The 16,370-nt window shown below is 38.4% G+C and overlaps 1 protein-coding gene across 1 annotated transcript in view; it reads right to left on the bottom strand.

The window, feature by feature from the left end:
* LOC102234229 (myocyte-specific enhancer factor 2C-like) overlaps positions 1 to 15,044 on the bottom strand; it is a 30,338-nt gene extending 15,294 nt beyond the window's left edge. Inside the window, exons 1-3 of the mRNA XM_023338301.1 lie at positions 14,820 to 15,044; positions 12,801 to 12,946; positions 1,634 to 1,812 (exon numbers count right to left, since the gene is read on the bottom strand). Of these exons, the coding sequence (XP_023194069.1) occupies positions 1,634 to 1,687 (54 nt within the window). The 5' untranslated portion in view covers positions 1,688 to 1,812; positions 12,801 to 12,946; positions 14,820 to 15,044. The remainder of the gene's footprint in view (positions 1 to 1,633; positions 1,813 to 12,800; positions 12,947 to 14,819) is intronic.
* Between the last annotated feature and the right edge of the window lie 1,326 nt (positions 15,045 to 16,370).

The following is a 16,370-nucleotide window of genomic DNA, read 5'->3' on the forward strand; positions in this document are numbered from 1 at the left end:
AGAGTTACATTTTTGATAAAAGTAGCCACTTGGCTTTTATCCTTTTATCTTTTTTACGACAGTACATTTAGTCTGACACTTTAGTGAAGAAGGTAAAGCAAATGTTCTTTGGTTTACTTGGTTTGTTTTAAATGCAGCTAGGGAATAATTTTACTCCGCTTTGCTTGGAGTTGTTGCCTCTGATTTTGCCTTATTATGATTAGAGGTTAAAATAGGCTCTTAGTTTCCCCTTATTACAAGTCAGATAGTTGAGCAGGTCAAGTCATGACATATTATTTTTCAACAGTCACTGGGTAGTCCTTAAAGGTTTTTGCACTTTTACAATGAAAGAGAAACTGTATCGACTGCAGAAGTTTACTGTGATCTGCAAGGTGTGCTGTTTTCAGATATCCGTCCAAATTTGGGGACGTTCCACTTTGTCAGAATATGTACCACATGAAACAGTGTAGCTTTATGCACAATCCAGAAAACATATTTCCCATCATTCCAAGTGGTAACTCAGGAGTGACAGAGCGCACCGTGTCGTCTACAGAGCTGACGTGTGTTTCTGTGTGATGAAGCTTCCAAAGATCCCGTCGTTCACATGGACACAAAAGCTGTAACTTTTGTTGCAAGATGAGAGTTCATCTATTAAACTGATTCAGGATGAAAATGTAATCTGAAAACTGGAGCAGTCTGCACATTTTTTTTTAAAGTGTCCTGCTGCTTTATTATTTTTACTGTATTAAATTGAATATAATTTTAGATTTTATGTAATTTTCTCCAGGTTGACTTAAAAAATTTGCTCTTGAAATTGAAGGTTAATTTTCTAAGCTACAGAAAACTAATTGTTAGGGCTGCACTCATATGAAAATTTGGGCAGATATTGATATTAAAATATTAATATCATGGCAGTATTTATAAATATTGTTTTTTCATGCAATTACTTGACTAACTGTCAGAACAATCAGTAGATTACTCAAAATAATTAAACAGGCTGGTGAGTTTTTTAAAATTATTATTCCTTTTAAAAATAGCCCGACTGTAAGCTGCTGCACTGTGCTGGATGCCCCATCACACAGTCCAGGGAAGAACTGTGAGGGTAGATCCTGCCTGCTGTGGATCAGGAAGCACATGTGCTTGCACTTCCTGTCAAAACAGGAAGAGAAGAAATGTTCCCTCAAACACGACCTGTGTGTGGGGGTGGGGGGTGGGGGGGCGTGCACACTCTGTGGCGTGTTCACTTGTGTGTAAAAATGAACTCATGCAACAGTCCTATTGACGACAGGGCCTCATTACTCAGAAGTCATGTTGCATTGAGCCAGCTGGTGCATCACAATCAGACTCATACCCAGTGAGTGCTTGTGAACATCACATGATAGTGAGTCTCTGGATGCTGGGATGTTACTTTGTTTCAACTTTAAAGCATTACTTCCATCAGTTGGTGAAATTTGTAAATTTACTTTTGGATAGTAACAACTGAACTGAGATTAAACACAATCATATAAATGTGACATCATTTCAGCTCTCAGCTTCTAGTTAAAACACTAAGACATCCAGTCTGTACTCAGACTGGAATTGTAGTTCTAACTGTGAAACTTGGGACTGATTTTGACTGAAAGCAGTTTCTGTTGACCTTCTGTCTGTTGCTTACATGTCTGTTCCTTTCATCCATTATTCGTGCAATCTGAATCTTTTTCCTCCCCATCGTTGCGATTTTCCCACTTCTTCTTCTTCTTTTCTTTCACAGTCGTTGCTTCTTAATACCTCCTTCAATCCACTTCCAGCTCCTCAAATGTTTTTTCTTCTCAGTCTCAAACTGCTGGCTGGAACCTGCAGAGAAACATCCAGAAACACCCGGTCAGTTTCACACTAAAAACAATTCAGATTTCAATGAGACGAAATCATTCATTCTATCAAATGAATTACATATTGATATTGATCACGTGTTTATTGCGATATATTTTGTTATTGAATTATTGTCCATGTGTGAAAGCTTTAGGCAATAAACAGGAGCTTACAAAGAAGATTTTTTTCTTCCTACACACAACAGACAACAAACATACGGATAATAAAGTGATTTTTATAGTCCAAACCTCAGACAGACATGTGTGGACGTTGCACCTAATTATAAAAATGGGTTCTGTACGTACTAAATTTAACTGCTGTGCACGCACAGACAGGCAACATGCCGTCTGTCTGCGTGTCACTGTATCTGTATCCCCCCCTCAGTAACCTCCCCCCAGACACGCCCATCACCAGCTTCCTCAGGGGGGTTCTCTGTGCTCAGGAGGAAGTGAAACAGGCGGCCATGTCAGAATGCAAATCACAGATTGTGGAGTTCAGATCTGCTGTAAGCTGCACCATCTGCAGCTTTTGAAAAGCAAAACTAGAAGGCAGAAATTTCTTCCAAACCACTGAGCACCTCAAGCTGAGCTCAAACTACCGGTTTGTTTTCACAATCTTTATTATTATTATTTAATATTAATCAATATGAATACATAAAACAGTCAGTAAAAAAAATACAAAAACATACACATCATTTACCAATGTTATAAGAATAGGTTAATATTAGTTGGAAATTCTAAAAATAAACATATCACATCAACAAAGAAACAGAACAATTACTGGTTCAACCACGTTAATTTAAACCATGAATCCATTATGTTTGTTTAAAAAGCCCCGGCTTAAACAAATTTCTAAAAATGTCTAAAGATGTGATGTTTCCCACTTCTACTGGTACTTTATGATGAGAGTGTGTTGCTTGACTCACCAAAGAAGCTATTTCTAAATTATATTTAATCATGCCCTTACTAGCTGCTCTTCTGGTTTATTTCCTTTCAGCAAAATAAAAGGAATATTTCCTATTTTGCTAAAAGGAAATATATAACAGAGTTGGAGTTAGAGCCAAACTGACAGGTGATCAGCAAAATAAAAAAGTTGAAGTAAAATCTGTCATCTTTCAAAGGAAAAACAATGTTGGTGATAGATGAGATATTGATGATGGAAAGGAAGAATCCAAATATCTAATGATATTTGGATTCTGTATTCAGAAGAACTGATGTATGAATATTACTTAAAGATCCTTGTTTAAAATCAAGTTTAACCGATACCTATTCCTTTGGTGTTTTAAGCCTAAGACTCTCCTTTACTGTAGAGAGCCCAGGCCGTCTGTAGTTCCCCAAATTGGATCTCTGTCAGCAACAAGAATTTCTGCTTCGATTTTGAAAGCATTTCTCACTCTGTGCCTCTGCAACTTACTTTGCGTTAGCAGCATAATGCATGACCAGAAATATCTAAATTGTCATGCAAAGTGTGCAGTAGTTGCATAAAAACATAAGAGTGATGTATGGAATTTCTTCTCCACATTCTTCAGTCAGTGTTTGTCTAATAAGAGTGTTATTGCGTTACTGTAAACACAGATACCGGCTTAGAGCCGCTCGTCTCCATTTTCACACCTTCAACCACCAAGTGCCACATTATGGACTTGGATCAGACGAGACCCAAACTCCACAGAGGATTGTTAAGTAATGGAAACTGTTAAGGAGCTCTGCTTTATTGTTGCAGCTTTTCTGTTTGCCAACAGACATGCTTTGCTCAGAACTCTAAAGGAGCAGTATTATGTGTTTTCCAGGCACAGAGTGCCATTTTATATCACAGTCAAGTAACTATGTTAACTTTGGTTGTTATTAAAATGCTGTATATATCAAATACGACGTTTTATAGTATTTGAAAGGGTTAAATCAATGTTAGAAGAACTAGTCTAGTCTACAAGCTTAAAATAAATCTGTGATTATTCCTATTTCAAGACGATACACTTGTTGTATTGTGCTAAGGTAAACAGAGATATCATAACTACACTATCTGGTCAGATTCCAGACATGGCTTGGTTTGCAGTTTCACAATAAATTCAGGATACATCTCAGTTCAACTTAAGGGTTTTATGTACTCATTATGTATTTATAGATTAGTAGGTTGAAGTAATCTCTGAAGACTTGAAGGCTTCTTTTCCCTTTTTCTTCGTGCAACCAAGCTTTCAAAATCTATGCGATAGATAGATTTGAAGTGAATGTTACATTTTATTACAGTGCCTTGCAAATGTACTTAAACTTTTTCAATATGTTGTTGTGCATAAACAATAAACAACCGTAGACATAACCATAAACAATAGATGTTAGTATGCTTTTATTTAATAGACCAACACAAAGTACTGGAAACTTGTTAGATGGAATGAAGATTCTACATGGTTTTCAAAGTTATTGTATTTTTTTTCACAAATACAGTCTGAAAAGGAAGGCATGGTATTGGCCCATTGGCTTTAGAAGTCACCTACTTAGAAAACAGAGTCCAACAGTGGGCATGTAGGCGTGGGTGTGTGTGTGTCAGGGAGGAAGTTGTGGAGAAGCTTAAAGCAGGGTTAGAACAACTATCTATCATCTACTCCACAAATCTGACCTTTATTGGAGCAGTTGCATAAAAACCAATTAAGTAGATTGTGACATAAAAATGAGAAAAATCCAAGTAGTGTGAATAAGTCTACAAAGCACTATGAACGGAATTAAAAAGCAAAGCACTACCTTCCACTACTACTTTGGCAATGAACAATAAATCAATTAATTATTTCCATTTGTTTATTTTTCTCTTATCTCCCTCTTTTTCTACCAAAGACTGAATAACAAAAAGCTTCAGCCTAATGCAGTGGTGACCAGAGTGGGTCGTGGAGCACTGGCATCCTGCATGTTTTAGTTCTCTCCCTGGTTTAATGCACCTGGATCAAATGATGGTTGACATGATGGTTCATAAGAAGAACACTGACATGCTGAGAAGGTTGTTATTACCACCAGGGAGAGAACTAAAACATGCAGGGTGCCGGCCCTCCAGGATCAACTTTGGGCACCACTGGCCTAGTGCATTGGTCTCAACTAGCCCAAAAATTTTGTTTGCAGTGCTTTCAGTATCCATTTTATTTATTTATTTTTATTTTATTTTGGATCTTTAAAATGTCTTCCAGTTCCAGCATTAAATGTTTGTTAGAAATGAAAGTTTATTCATCTTTGAGCAGGTGTATGTGTATTATTATTCCATTACCATTATGTTACTCTCAAAATAGCAGTATTATAGTTTATCACAAAAACTTCTGGGACAATTTATCATCCAGCAAAGTTTGTTATTGTGACAGGCCTCGCTACTAACTCTCTCTATCTACAACCTCTGTTGGATTGTGGAGACAGCATTGACATATCAGAAATATATACTAATGTCTAACATAAACATGTTCAAGTCACTGAAAACAAAACCTTCAAAATGTGTTTCTATTGTGTCAAGACTGCAGCAGTTTTTGCAAAACATCAGGTGTTTTATCTGCTGCAGCACGTTAGCAAGGTCGACCTTTACAGCAACAGATTCTGTGAAACCGTTAGCTTTCAGAACCTGTCACTTCCCTCCTTTCTGAATAGCTCATTCGTCGCCGATTACCTAAAACCCAGAACTCCATATCCAAGGTACATATTTGGTAAAAACAACCAGTAATTAAAATGACTAATGTGATTATCAGTCGGAGCACAACCTGATCAGAACATGTTGGTTTTCTGCTTTAGGGAAGCATTACCTAAGTGCTTCTCACACTACGCCGTAACTGATGTGTTTTGTCACAACACAACAAGAAGATTAAGTTTTGTGTTGTGACAGTAATACAGAGCCCATCGGCAGCAAGTAGAGACATGCCGATTGAGCATTATGTGAATATCTAGTGCATGAGTCAAAGCGCCTGCAAGCGCTCCTCTCTGCAGGACGGCTCCACAACGCTGTTTAAATTAGCAGCACTCCCAGACATGCACACTCAGCACGTTGGAGCTGAAAAGGGAATTTTAGGTCAAGCAAAGATGGGAGCCGTTCAGGGAAGGTTGCTTCAAATCACAGAAATAAGCATGAAGGTGCCGCTTCGTGAGGAGTTTGATCATTTCCAGGATGACGGCAAATCTCCAACCAGCTCCCCCTCCTGCGTCTTCACAAACCTCCCGACTATTTATAGACCGTGTAAAACAGAAGGACTCCAAAAATAAAAGAGTGAACTTTTTACCCCAAAGAATAATATGGCTGGGTTCTGGTTGGCAGGAACGAGAGCAAACGTTGAACAGAGAGAAATGGAAATCAGCTGTCGAGCAATCTCTCCCAATCCGTCGAACAATCTAAGGCTGGCGGAGAGCTGTGTGTTTTTTCGGGACTACACGTGTGTACAAAGCACATCGCCCAGAGCAACAGCTAATAGGCGACATGTGGACATGCCCTCGTACTCCCTGCTCCCTGATGCTGCAGATAAGGAAGATCTGAAGAGAGCTGAGAAGGCCTGAGGTTGCAGGATGATTGGTGCGGGTGATGGGTGTGTTTGTGAGGGATCAAACTGTATGAAGAACTGTGAGTGCTTCTTCATACAGAATCAGCTGCTGCTCATTTCACAACTTTGCCATTTCAAATCTTTGCAATTTAACTCCTTTCATAGGGGATTTTCCTGGATACGCAGCTCTGTACTGACCATCAGTTTGTAATCACAAGAGGGATGTTGTGCATTTGTTTTAACAACCAGCAGTTTAAGATAATTTTCTAGATTCTACTATGGCCTACTCCACGCATTGCCAGATATCTGGGCAGACGAATACGTTTTTATGTGTTTTGTCCTTCCACCCAACAAAAGCTGTGTTATAAAGACTTGGTCATGTGCGTACTTGGCCTAAGACTACTGTCAGGATGCATGGTTTTTGATTTCCAACAGGTAATGTCTGCTAGTCACTCGCTTGGAATTACTTTGGTTTGACTGGGGGTCTACATTAGAAGATGTAGGAAATGTGTGTATAAAATAGCAAAGGAGTCCTCTAGTTGGAAAAAAAACAATAACTTATGAGGCATGTCGAGTCTAGAAGACCTCGGCCTCGGTCCAACCACGCATTTTGCACAACTGAATGGTTGCCATGGGAGACAAAAGGATTTTTCAAACATGCATGAAAGAATCAAAGCAACACTAGTGTGTTTTTGATGAGAGAATTATAACATGATGTAAACTAAAAAAAGACCATTTTAAACAATACTGCTCCTTTAGAAAATGTAAAAAACAAACAAACATATTTTTACAATATTTACATACTGCACCTTTAATAATTTCGGGGGGGGTTGTTTCCACTTTTTATTTTATCGTTGTCAGCAGTTGCTGCCCTAGACAAAACCGTTTATGTCAACCTATGCCAAGAACTGACCATGAATTATTGTGCTGTTCCAAGTATTGTGTTAATTTTCCTCAAATAAAATGAGGTCAGCCACCTTTGAAAGATTAACAACTGGTAATAAAAGTTTTATTACCAATTAGTTTTACAGCTAATAAAAATAAAGCAGGTGCCAATGTCTCGTAGTTGTGTAACCTTGTGATAATTCCGGTGGAGATTTTGTGTGACTTGTGCACAAACCCTCCTCTGTCTGAGTCACTTTGATAGCAGCCTGCAGCACTTTGCTGGAGACGCGGACGGCCTTGAGGGGTGGGGAGCGTGAGGTGAGTAGAAGAACAACAGTGGTGCTGTCTTTGAAGGCTCTAAGCATCTGCTTGTTTCCAACAAACCCTCTGTTTGAACAAGCTCATCTCTACAGCCTTAAGTTAAAACCAAGGCTAGGAAATATGTGGACTGGCATAAAACAGGAGCAAAGAAAAAGAGAGAGAGAGGAATATTGTTTGCTAAAGAAAACAACCAATCATGTGCTGTGTTCTTCAGTTTATCACTGAATAAAAAGAACTCTGTTAAACGATGGCAGTAGAATCGGAGTCCCCTTGAGTCACCCTTTTGAAGAAAAACTCTCTGCAGCAGAAAAGCTTTAAAAAAAAACCCTTTCGGGTTTCATTAGCAGCTTACTTCTGCTGGGGGAAATTTGTGATAATTTTTCTTTGCAACACACCTCAACTTTAAATCTTGCCACATGTTTTCAGTTGGATTTAGGTCTGGCCTTTGACTAGACCATCCTAAGACATGAATCTGGTTTGATCAAAATCATTTCATTGTAGCTCTGGTTGTAGGTGTAGGCTTGTTATCCTGATGGAAGGTGAAACTCAGCCTCTGAGCTCTGGGTGGGGCTGGGCGAAGTGGCTTAAAAATAAAATCTGATTTTTTTATTTTATTTTTTAGAACAAATAAAATTTTTGATTTTAATTGATACGTTTTATCCTCACTTTTTTTCCCCTTAAAGAAAATTACAAAGGACAAAACAATTCCTTCTGTGAGTAGACCTGAATTCAAAGTCAAATAGAAGCTGTAAAACACGTTTGTCAGACAAGGTGGTAGTTCCTGGGCAGGTCAACATCACTCTGGAACTCCAAGCAGTGCATTAGTGAGACCGTCCAGATTTCCCACAAAGTAGATCTTCAAAACAGAAAAATTGATTAATCGATTAATTGCCCCCTGGGAGATGTTGCAAGCTGTAAACCTCTCCAGAACGTTCTCCCTGACCAGTCTGCTGGGTTTCTCAGGCCTCATGATGCTTTTGGGTCACTAATGTTCTCTAAACAGAACCAACACATTTTTACTGAGATTCAATTACATCTATTGTCCCTCCTGCACTTCACACTCATAATACTGTTTGTGTTGATCTTGACATAAAATAATAATAAAAACGTTTTATGAATGTAACATGATAAAATGTGAAAAAGATCACAGAGTGTGAAAACTAGTGAGCTAGGATTGTCAAGTGCTGGTTTCAGCAATCTTGTCAAGTTGTAACACAGAAAACTGAGAATGACATTTGCTTGTTAAAGGGGCAGTACTATGTGCTTTCCAGGCACTTGGTGCCATTTTAAAGTACAATCAAGTAACTATGTTGCTTTCAGTTGTTATGAAAATGCCGTACACAAAAAGTATGACTTGAAAGTGGGCCTCTGTCACTTTAAAAACTCCTGCTCTTTCTGAAACTCTGCCTTCAGGAAGTCATCACAACATGGCTCCTCTATTAAACCTTTAAAAACGTTTTTTACCAGCGTTGTGCTGAGAAGTAGATTATATAATGAGCTCAGCAGATGTGCAGTTCCACCAGGTGTCTGCTAATTGCTGCTGGATAGTTTGAAGGAGCTGAGTGAGGGTGTCGTAGGGGAGAGCTGCTCTGTGAGGTGGAAGCTCGGAAGCTGCAGCTCAGAGGAGGAGCTTCATTTTGTAAATTTTAGAACCAAAACCTGTTCTGAAGATGAAACCTTTGAAGTGTTCTTGCTGCTCTCGCAGATAAATTTGGTTCTGCATAGGGCAGAACTGACATGGACCCTACACTTTTCAATCCTGGAGCTTTAGCGACAAAAACATGTGCTTAATGTCTGGTTTTGGACATTACAGATAATGAAACCCTGAATGTAAAAACATCTTTTGACTAAAGTCTGAAAGCATCCAACCACTGTCTAAACCTGCTTATCTCTGCAGGGATACCAATGCCTACCTCCAGCGGTCAATGGAGGAGGTGTACAGTCTGGACTGACACAGGGCTAATTCAGACAGAGCAGTTAACCTAGAAGGCTTGTTTTTGGACTGTGGTAGGAAGCTAGAGTACCTGGAGAGAACCCACACATCCACAGGGAGAACATGCCAACTCTGTGCTTAAAGACTCCAGGATGGATTTAAACCTCAGTGCAGACCTGCTCCGAAAAACTTTAAGTCACTGGTAAGCCTGTTGCAAGAAGCAATTAATTATTTGATCAATTAAAAACAGTATGATCATTTCTATTCTGATGATTAATATTTTTTGAAGAGCAAATTAGTTTACAAAAACTGAATAATCAATTTTATTTATGGATTCGGTTGTGTGCAGATTTTTATTTCCTTTCTGTTATTGGTAGTTGTGTTTTATATTGGATATTTAAAATATCTTCCAGTTCCAGTGTTAAGTGCTCTTTAATAAAATTAAAGTTTATTGGTCGTTGAGCAGGCAATTTTGCATTATTATGCCATTATCGATATGGTAATTGAAAATGGTTCCAAAACAACATATTATCATTTATCGTAATAATTTCTGGGACAATTTATCGTCCAGAAAAATGAGTTATTGTGACAGGTCTAGTCACAGGGCTGTTTTTAAAAGTGTGAGGAGTGCATTTGTAATATTTAAAAGTATGTAATCATACTTTTAAATGCCTTTAATCATTAAAGTATGATTAAAGGCACAGAAGTACCGGGAAGAGGCCCTTCAACGTTCGCAATGCGAGTTTCAGACATAACATGACCCTGAATGTGAGGTATGATGAGGTACTCCCTCTAATAACCAATTCTTGAGTCACTTTGTGAGACAGATACCTAACCACATGCTCAGCTTATATCCTCTCACTCCATGCATGTGATAGTCACTCAGCACTGGACATCAGAGTCCTGCTGAGTCTCAGATCCAGGAGAAACAAGATGGTTTCCATCACGGCCACTGGATGCTGAATCAGCTCTTTTACCAGGCAACAACATTCAGGGGTGCATGGAAGATGGCCCAATAAGTCTTCACTTGGGTGAGGTTTGTGACCATATGCCTATAGCTTTTCCTGTGCTGAGGTACTGCAGGAATATGGGCTGTCAGAATCCTTAAAGAAGGGCCATTTGCTCCCTAAAACTGGTGATGAGACAGATTGGCCCTTAGGGAGAAACAGAGTTGCCGCTTCTCTCTGTCAAAGGGAGACAGTTAAGCTGGTTTGGGCTTCTGGTTAGGATGGTTTCTGGATGCCTTCTTAGGGAGGTGTTGCAGTTGAACAGATTAAGTCACATGGGCAGTGGAAAGCCTTGGACTGCCCAACATGAGTTGGAGGAGGAAGCTAGGAAGAGGGAGATATGCAGATCTTTGCTGAAGCGGTTAAAAGACCGTTCAGGGTCCCTGCTAAAGGGGTCATATGTAAAGTTACACAGTCAAAATTAACAGCAATAATTTGGGTTCTTTAGTCTGTCAGAAGACAAAAACAATGAGGGTTAATTTCTCAAAGACATATTTTCACCATTCATTTATAAATGTCACAGTTTCAAGCTAAATATGTTTATACTTGCTTATTTAATACTACACTTACTAAGTAAATGTTTACTTTGAAACTGTGACATTTATAAATGAATGAATAACATGGTGATAATATGGCATTGAAAAATGAACCGCCATTCTCATTTTCTCTTATGATCCAATGATTTATGGATTTTTGAATAAAAATCTGGCTTTAAACATTCCTATAAAAGACAACATAACATAATTATCAAATAAATATATAAGTGTATGTACAATATATTTACTTGCCATGAACATTTCATATTCTACGAGATATTATTTGTGAAAGTGGTGTATACACTACTTTGAGTCATTTGTCAGGTGAAACTCTAGCAGAAGCTAACATGTACAGGTTTCCTTATTTCCACTCTTGGGCTTACAGCCACGGAAAATAAATACCATTTCTGGGTTGGGTGCTTTGCAAACACCACTCAATTCTGTGAGAGATTAAAAGAAAAACTATGAGGGACGATGGTTTATCACTGATGTGAAATTGTGATTTTTAAACCACTTTTTGACCTTTATTTGGTAAGTTAAACCAGGCTCAGCTGGATGATGTCATAACATAGATAATCTAAAACAACAACAACAACAACAACAACAACAAAACATTGATGCATGTTTTAAGGCAATGTGAGGCTGGTATCACTCTCACAACACAAATTTAAACAAATGGAGTCAAACATCTCTCACAGCGGCTTTTCACATCAACATTTGTGAGTATGTTACATGACATTTCAATAAAAGTCATTATTTATGGACTGTAGAGCAGCAAGTGTCAGCAAATATTGAAAAATTCAGACAATGGTTGGACTAAATGTATCATAAGAACCTGAACAAGCCTCCATGCTGGAAATAACTTTTTAGCTTAAAAACTAAGCGCTTAACTATCATTGGGAGAAAAAAAGAGAAACGTTTGGTTAAATTGGTAAACTAATCCAATGATTTATGGACTTTTTAGGTAAAAAATTCCAAAATCTCAGGAGGTCAAAAACAATATCCACACTCCTAGAATCTTTTCACATTTTGCCATGTTATCATCTCAAACTTTAATGCTTTAAAACAAAATTGGAAAGTATGACATATATTTGTCAACATGCAAAACAGAAGACAACACTTCAGCTTCACTATGTGGTAAAACATGGAGGTGGTAGGTTCATGCTGTGGGGATGTTTTCCTTCAGCATGGATACAGACGAGATAGAATTCAGTGGATTTTAGATTGAAGCATGTTAGAATAACCTAGCCAAAGTCCAGAGGTATATGTTTTAATTCAATCTTAAATGACTTGTGACAAGACTTGATGTCTACAGACACTTCTCATCCAATCTGAACCAGAGCTGTAGAGACATTCCCCAAAAATGCCACCAAAAGACTGACAAGAGGAAAAGTTGAAGAGGTCTTTCGGGTGTTTTTCTATCACTTACTTTTTTGAGGAATAAAAAAGAAGCTCTCTATCCGAGTTCAATAACTCTCTGGCAGGAAAATGTCCAAAGTATTCCCAAAAGTCCAAAGCGGGAAACTCGACCCTTCCTCGGTTGTGTATAAAAAGTATTCCGTTCAGCTCCGAGCTCTTACCTCCAAGCTCATTGTTCAATAAGAAGCAGCAGCTGACACACCGGGGTGGCAGTAAAACTTCTCCCGCTCCTCCACACACACTTTTATCCAATGTTTTGAATTTTTTTTAAGAAAAAGAGGCGCAGGAAACAGGGCAAAGGGAAAACAACTACTTTTGCTACCCGACCTTTCAATATCCACTCCCGCATCACATTTGCCGGACTCTGTCCTCACACAGCCGCTTACCTTCCGCTCAGTCCCGCATGATTCGTCACGCCACGTCCTGCTTGCAGCGTGTCTCCGTCCAGCGGTTCACTTCAGTCCATCCAGCGAGTCGTCTCCTCCCGGAGCAGAGCACGCGCTTCCCGGGCTGTCAGTGAGTAAGTAAGCACCTGAACGGACGTCAGGCAGCATCGTCACGCGCCCACACACAGAGGAACGCGCAGGGTAAGACAAATAAAGGAAAACGAATTTAGACAACGGCAGAACACCGCAGTACCACTGTTTGGTAAAAACAAAACAAAATAAATAAAGTAAGTGAATCCTTATTGAAAATGTTTATTTTATTTAAGTTACATTTTCAACAGGTATTGAAACTATGAGAGTATAAAGAGTTTAAAGACAGCGCTGGACAGGTACAACACTGACCCCATGTGGACACAGTTGAAAGCGCAACTTTTCTAAAAATCTGGGGTTTTTTTAATGTACGTAATTAATTATACACCTAATGATGTATCCGGTATTTCGGTTTAAAACCTTTGTATAAAGTATAAATTTGAGATTCTATTACCTCGTCAGGAACCATTAATGGGGAAAAAGCCTGTATTTTAATTTAGTTAAAATGTATTACATTAAAATACAAGCCCCTTTTCGTTTCATGCTTTAACAGAAAAAAATATATATTTAAAATTTGGCTTACTTTTTTTACCCCTGTAATATTTAAATGTGAAAAACAATGCACTTCTGACTTGATGTTTTTGGCCCTTTGGACCAAATGTTTGGACACCCTGACGTAAGATGTCAAGCTTCTTGTGTCACAATTTGGCCAGCAGAGAGCGTCCAAAAACCTCTTATAGCTGGGCTCTCAAATATAGTTAAGTTGTTTGTTGAATTGCTCTATTTCAAAAATAAAACTCTAGATTGTGGCAGATCATGATAAAACTATTGTTCCAAAACTTTAGAACAGTAATATCCAGACTGAATTCAAATGGTAAAATAAAACAGGAGGATCAGCGGCTCCACAATTTCTTTTTTTTTATTTGTCAACACTCCTCCTTCTCTGAGTTTATTTTTTCAGACTATGTGTTACTTTAAGCTTACAGCGTCTGTCATCATATTCAGAGAAGCTGAAAATACCAAACTGGGAATTACATCAGAAAATGAGAAAACAACCCAATAAATCTAATTGATTGTTTTCAGTTTGGACAAATTTCTCTTGCAATTCTGTCATTCTTCTTTAACTTTTTTCTAAATTTCATTGTGTTTATTTTGTAATATATATTTTTATTGGTATAAAGTTGATCTTATTTTTAGTAGGCTTTTGAAAGTCTCGGCTTACCTTTCTTTTTTTTTTTACTAATATTTTATTTCATTTTAATTGTTGCTGGTCAAAATTTTGTGAAATGATATAATCCATGTTATTTTGTAGAACAAAAAACTTTTTTTTTTTTACTAACAAGTAAAATAAAGCTAGACAATGAGTAGAGGATACATTTTTCCAGTAAGACTGTACCATTGGCTAAGCAGGTGAGATACGTAAACTTGAAACAACTGCATGAGCGACGGCCCCTGATTCTGTTGACCCTCGACTTCTGACATCTGTAATTACAAAAAGTTTTTTTTTCCCAAATAAAATTTCTGTAACATATATTTTAACATCCTTTTATTAATTCTCCACAAGTCCCTGTTTGTTCTAGGTTGAGTCTGTGTTCATTTTATTATAATAGAGCGTAGATTAAAAAAAAAAATTAAAACAGTAACATAAACAGGTGTTTCAAACGTTCGAAGATTCCTGCATTTATTAAGAACAGGTAGAAGCTGAGGACATTTTTGGATGCAAAAACAGATTTTGAAGTGGAGAAATATAATATAACAATAAACTTCTCTGAATCTGCTTCTTGTAGAAAAGGAAGTTCAGATTTTTGCTTAAAGTTTATTTGCCCAGACTTGAACTTCTCAGTCCTCTGCTCTGTGTCTGCAGTGTTCGTCTGATGTTTTCCTCTCCTGTTCTTCCTCTCACATCCATCAAACCGTCCGCTCACTCACCAGTGCTTTGTGTTTCTGTCTTCACCTGGAAGGATTCCCAGCAGCTCCAGCTGTGGGTTTGCTCACTCTGTCCCTTGTATCAAACAAGATGAGCCGAAACAAAAAAGGAAAAAAAAGGTGAATAAAAGCAGCGTTGCTAAGCCAGACCAGCTGGCTTTGGAGAGCGGGGCAGCCCGAGCTGGGCAGCGTTTGGGTCTGACTTTTCTGCAAAGTGAGCAGCTGAGGTAGTCCACAATCCAACACCCCCATCCCATGCCCTCCGACACATACACAGTCAGACACACACACATTCACACACCCTGTGACCTCCTGCGTCCCAGCTCAGTGAATGTCTGTGGATCACTCACCTGTTGCTGTCACTTGCAGTATATTTAGCTGTAAGGTGTCACTGATGCAGTGTGTGCATGGGCGTGTGTGTGTGAGTGTGTAGAGGAGAGAAAAATGTGTTGCTGACACTCAGGGGCCCTCTGTGGTCTTGGTGCGAGAGCCCAGGATTACTGCTTCTACACTGTAAATCATGACATTTTAATGTTTAATTGAAAACAGAGGAGTGAATCTAAGGTTTTGCTAAGACTCAGTTAAACTAAGTCTAGTGAATTTTTGGCTGTGTAGTAAATTACAAAGTTAACTTTGATTAAATGAATTAAGTGGTTTTAACTTTTTCTTATACTTGATTTAAGTATTGAAGTAAAAAGGTTTTAAGAATGAACTTATTTCATTTGAAGTCATGTGAAAGGCTGACACGGGGATTTGCCAGGAAGAGGTATCCCATAGTGCATTGTGCTACCACCAACAGCAACTAATTTAACTATTTTTTTATTTGTTGCAAAACTTAATTTTAAGATGTCTAAGGTAAAAATGTCGACTCCAAAGCTTCATATGCAGTCAGTTCATCCACAGTGAGCCGTTTTCAGAGCAGTGCAGCTTCCGTTGCCTACATTTGAATACATTAAACTGCACCATGAGAGAGTTATGTTCATTTTCATCACCACCTGGTTATGTTTGTTTTACTGAAAGAAAAAGTGAGCAAACTATCACTGCTTCTTTGTGTTTTCTGTTAGAGAAACACATAAGAAGCAGGACCCAGGAACTGCTTCAATCAAGTTATAAAAAAAATGGACTTCAAAAAGCTTTGGAGTTTATTTACAAAAAACTTAATTGTTTAAACAATTAAAAAATCCTCAGTTTAACTAAGTTAATTTAAGTTAAGGTGACTAAAATTGCACAGGTTTATCAGTTAATTTTGTGATAACAAACAAAAAGGCGGCAACGAGTTTGCATATATTTTTTAAGTAAGGAGAACTGCTGAACCACTGTTTTACAGTGGGCAGACCGAGCCTGCCAGCATGTCGGAGGTATCGGCGCTCCGAGCATCTGCTAGCCGGAGGATTACACTCAGCTGTCCCGTCCTGTCAGGCCCGGCAGACGGAAAGAAAGAGGCAGGCGGAGGAATCGGGGATCGGCTGACTCTGACGGTCTGATTCCAGAATACACTTAGAGACTCATTTGTAAAGATGAGAAGAAAAAAACTTTAAATAAGCAAATCTTTCC

Source organism: Xiphophorus maculatus, chromosome 8, assembly GCF_002775205.1.
Source record: "Xiphophorus maculatus strain JP 163 A chromosome 8, X_maculatus-5.0-male, whole genome shotgun sequence".
NCBI classification, from domain to species: Eukaryota; Metazoa; Chordata; class Actinopteri; order Cyprinodontiformes; family Poeciliidae; genus Xiphophorus; species Xiphophorus maculatus.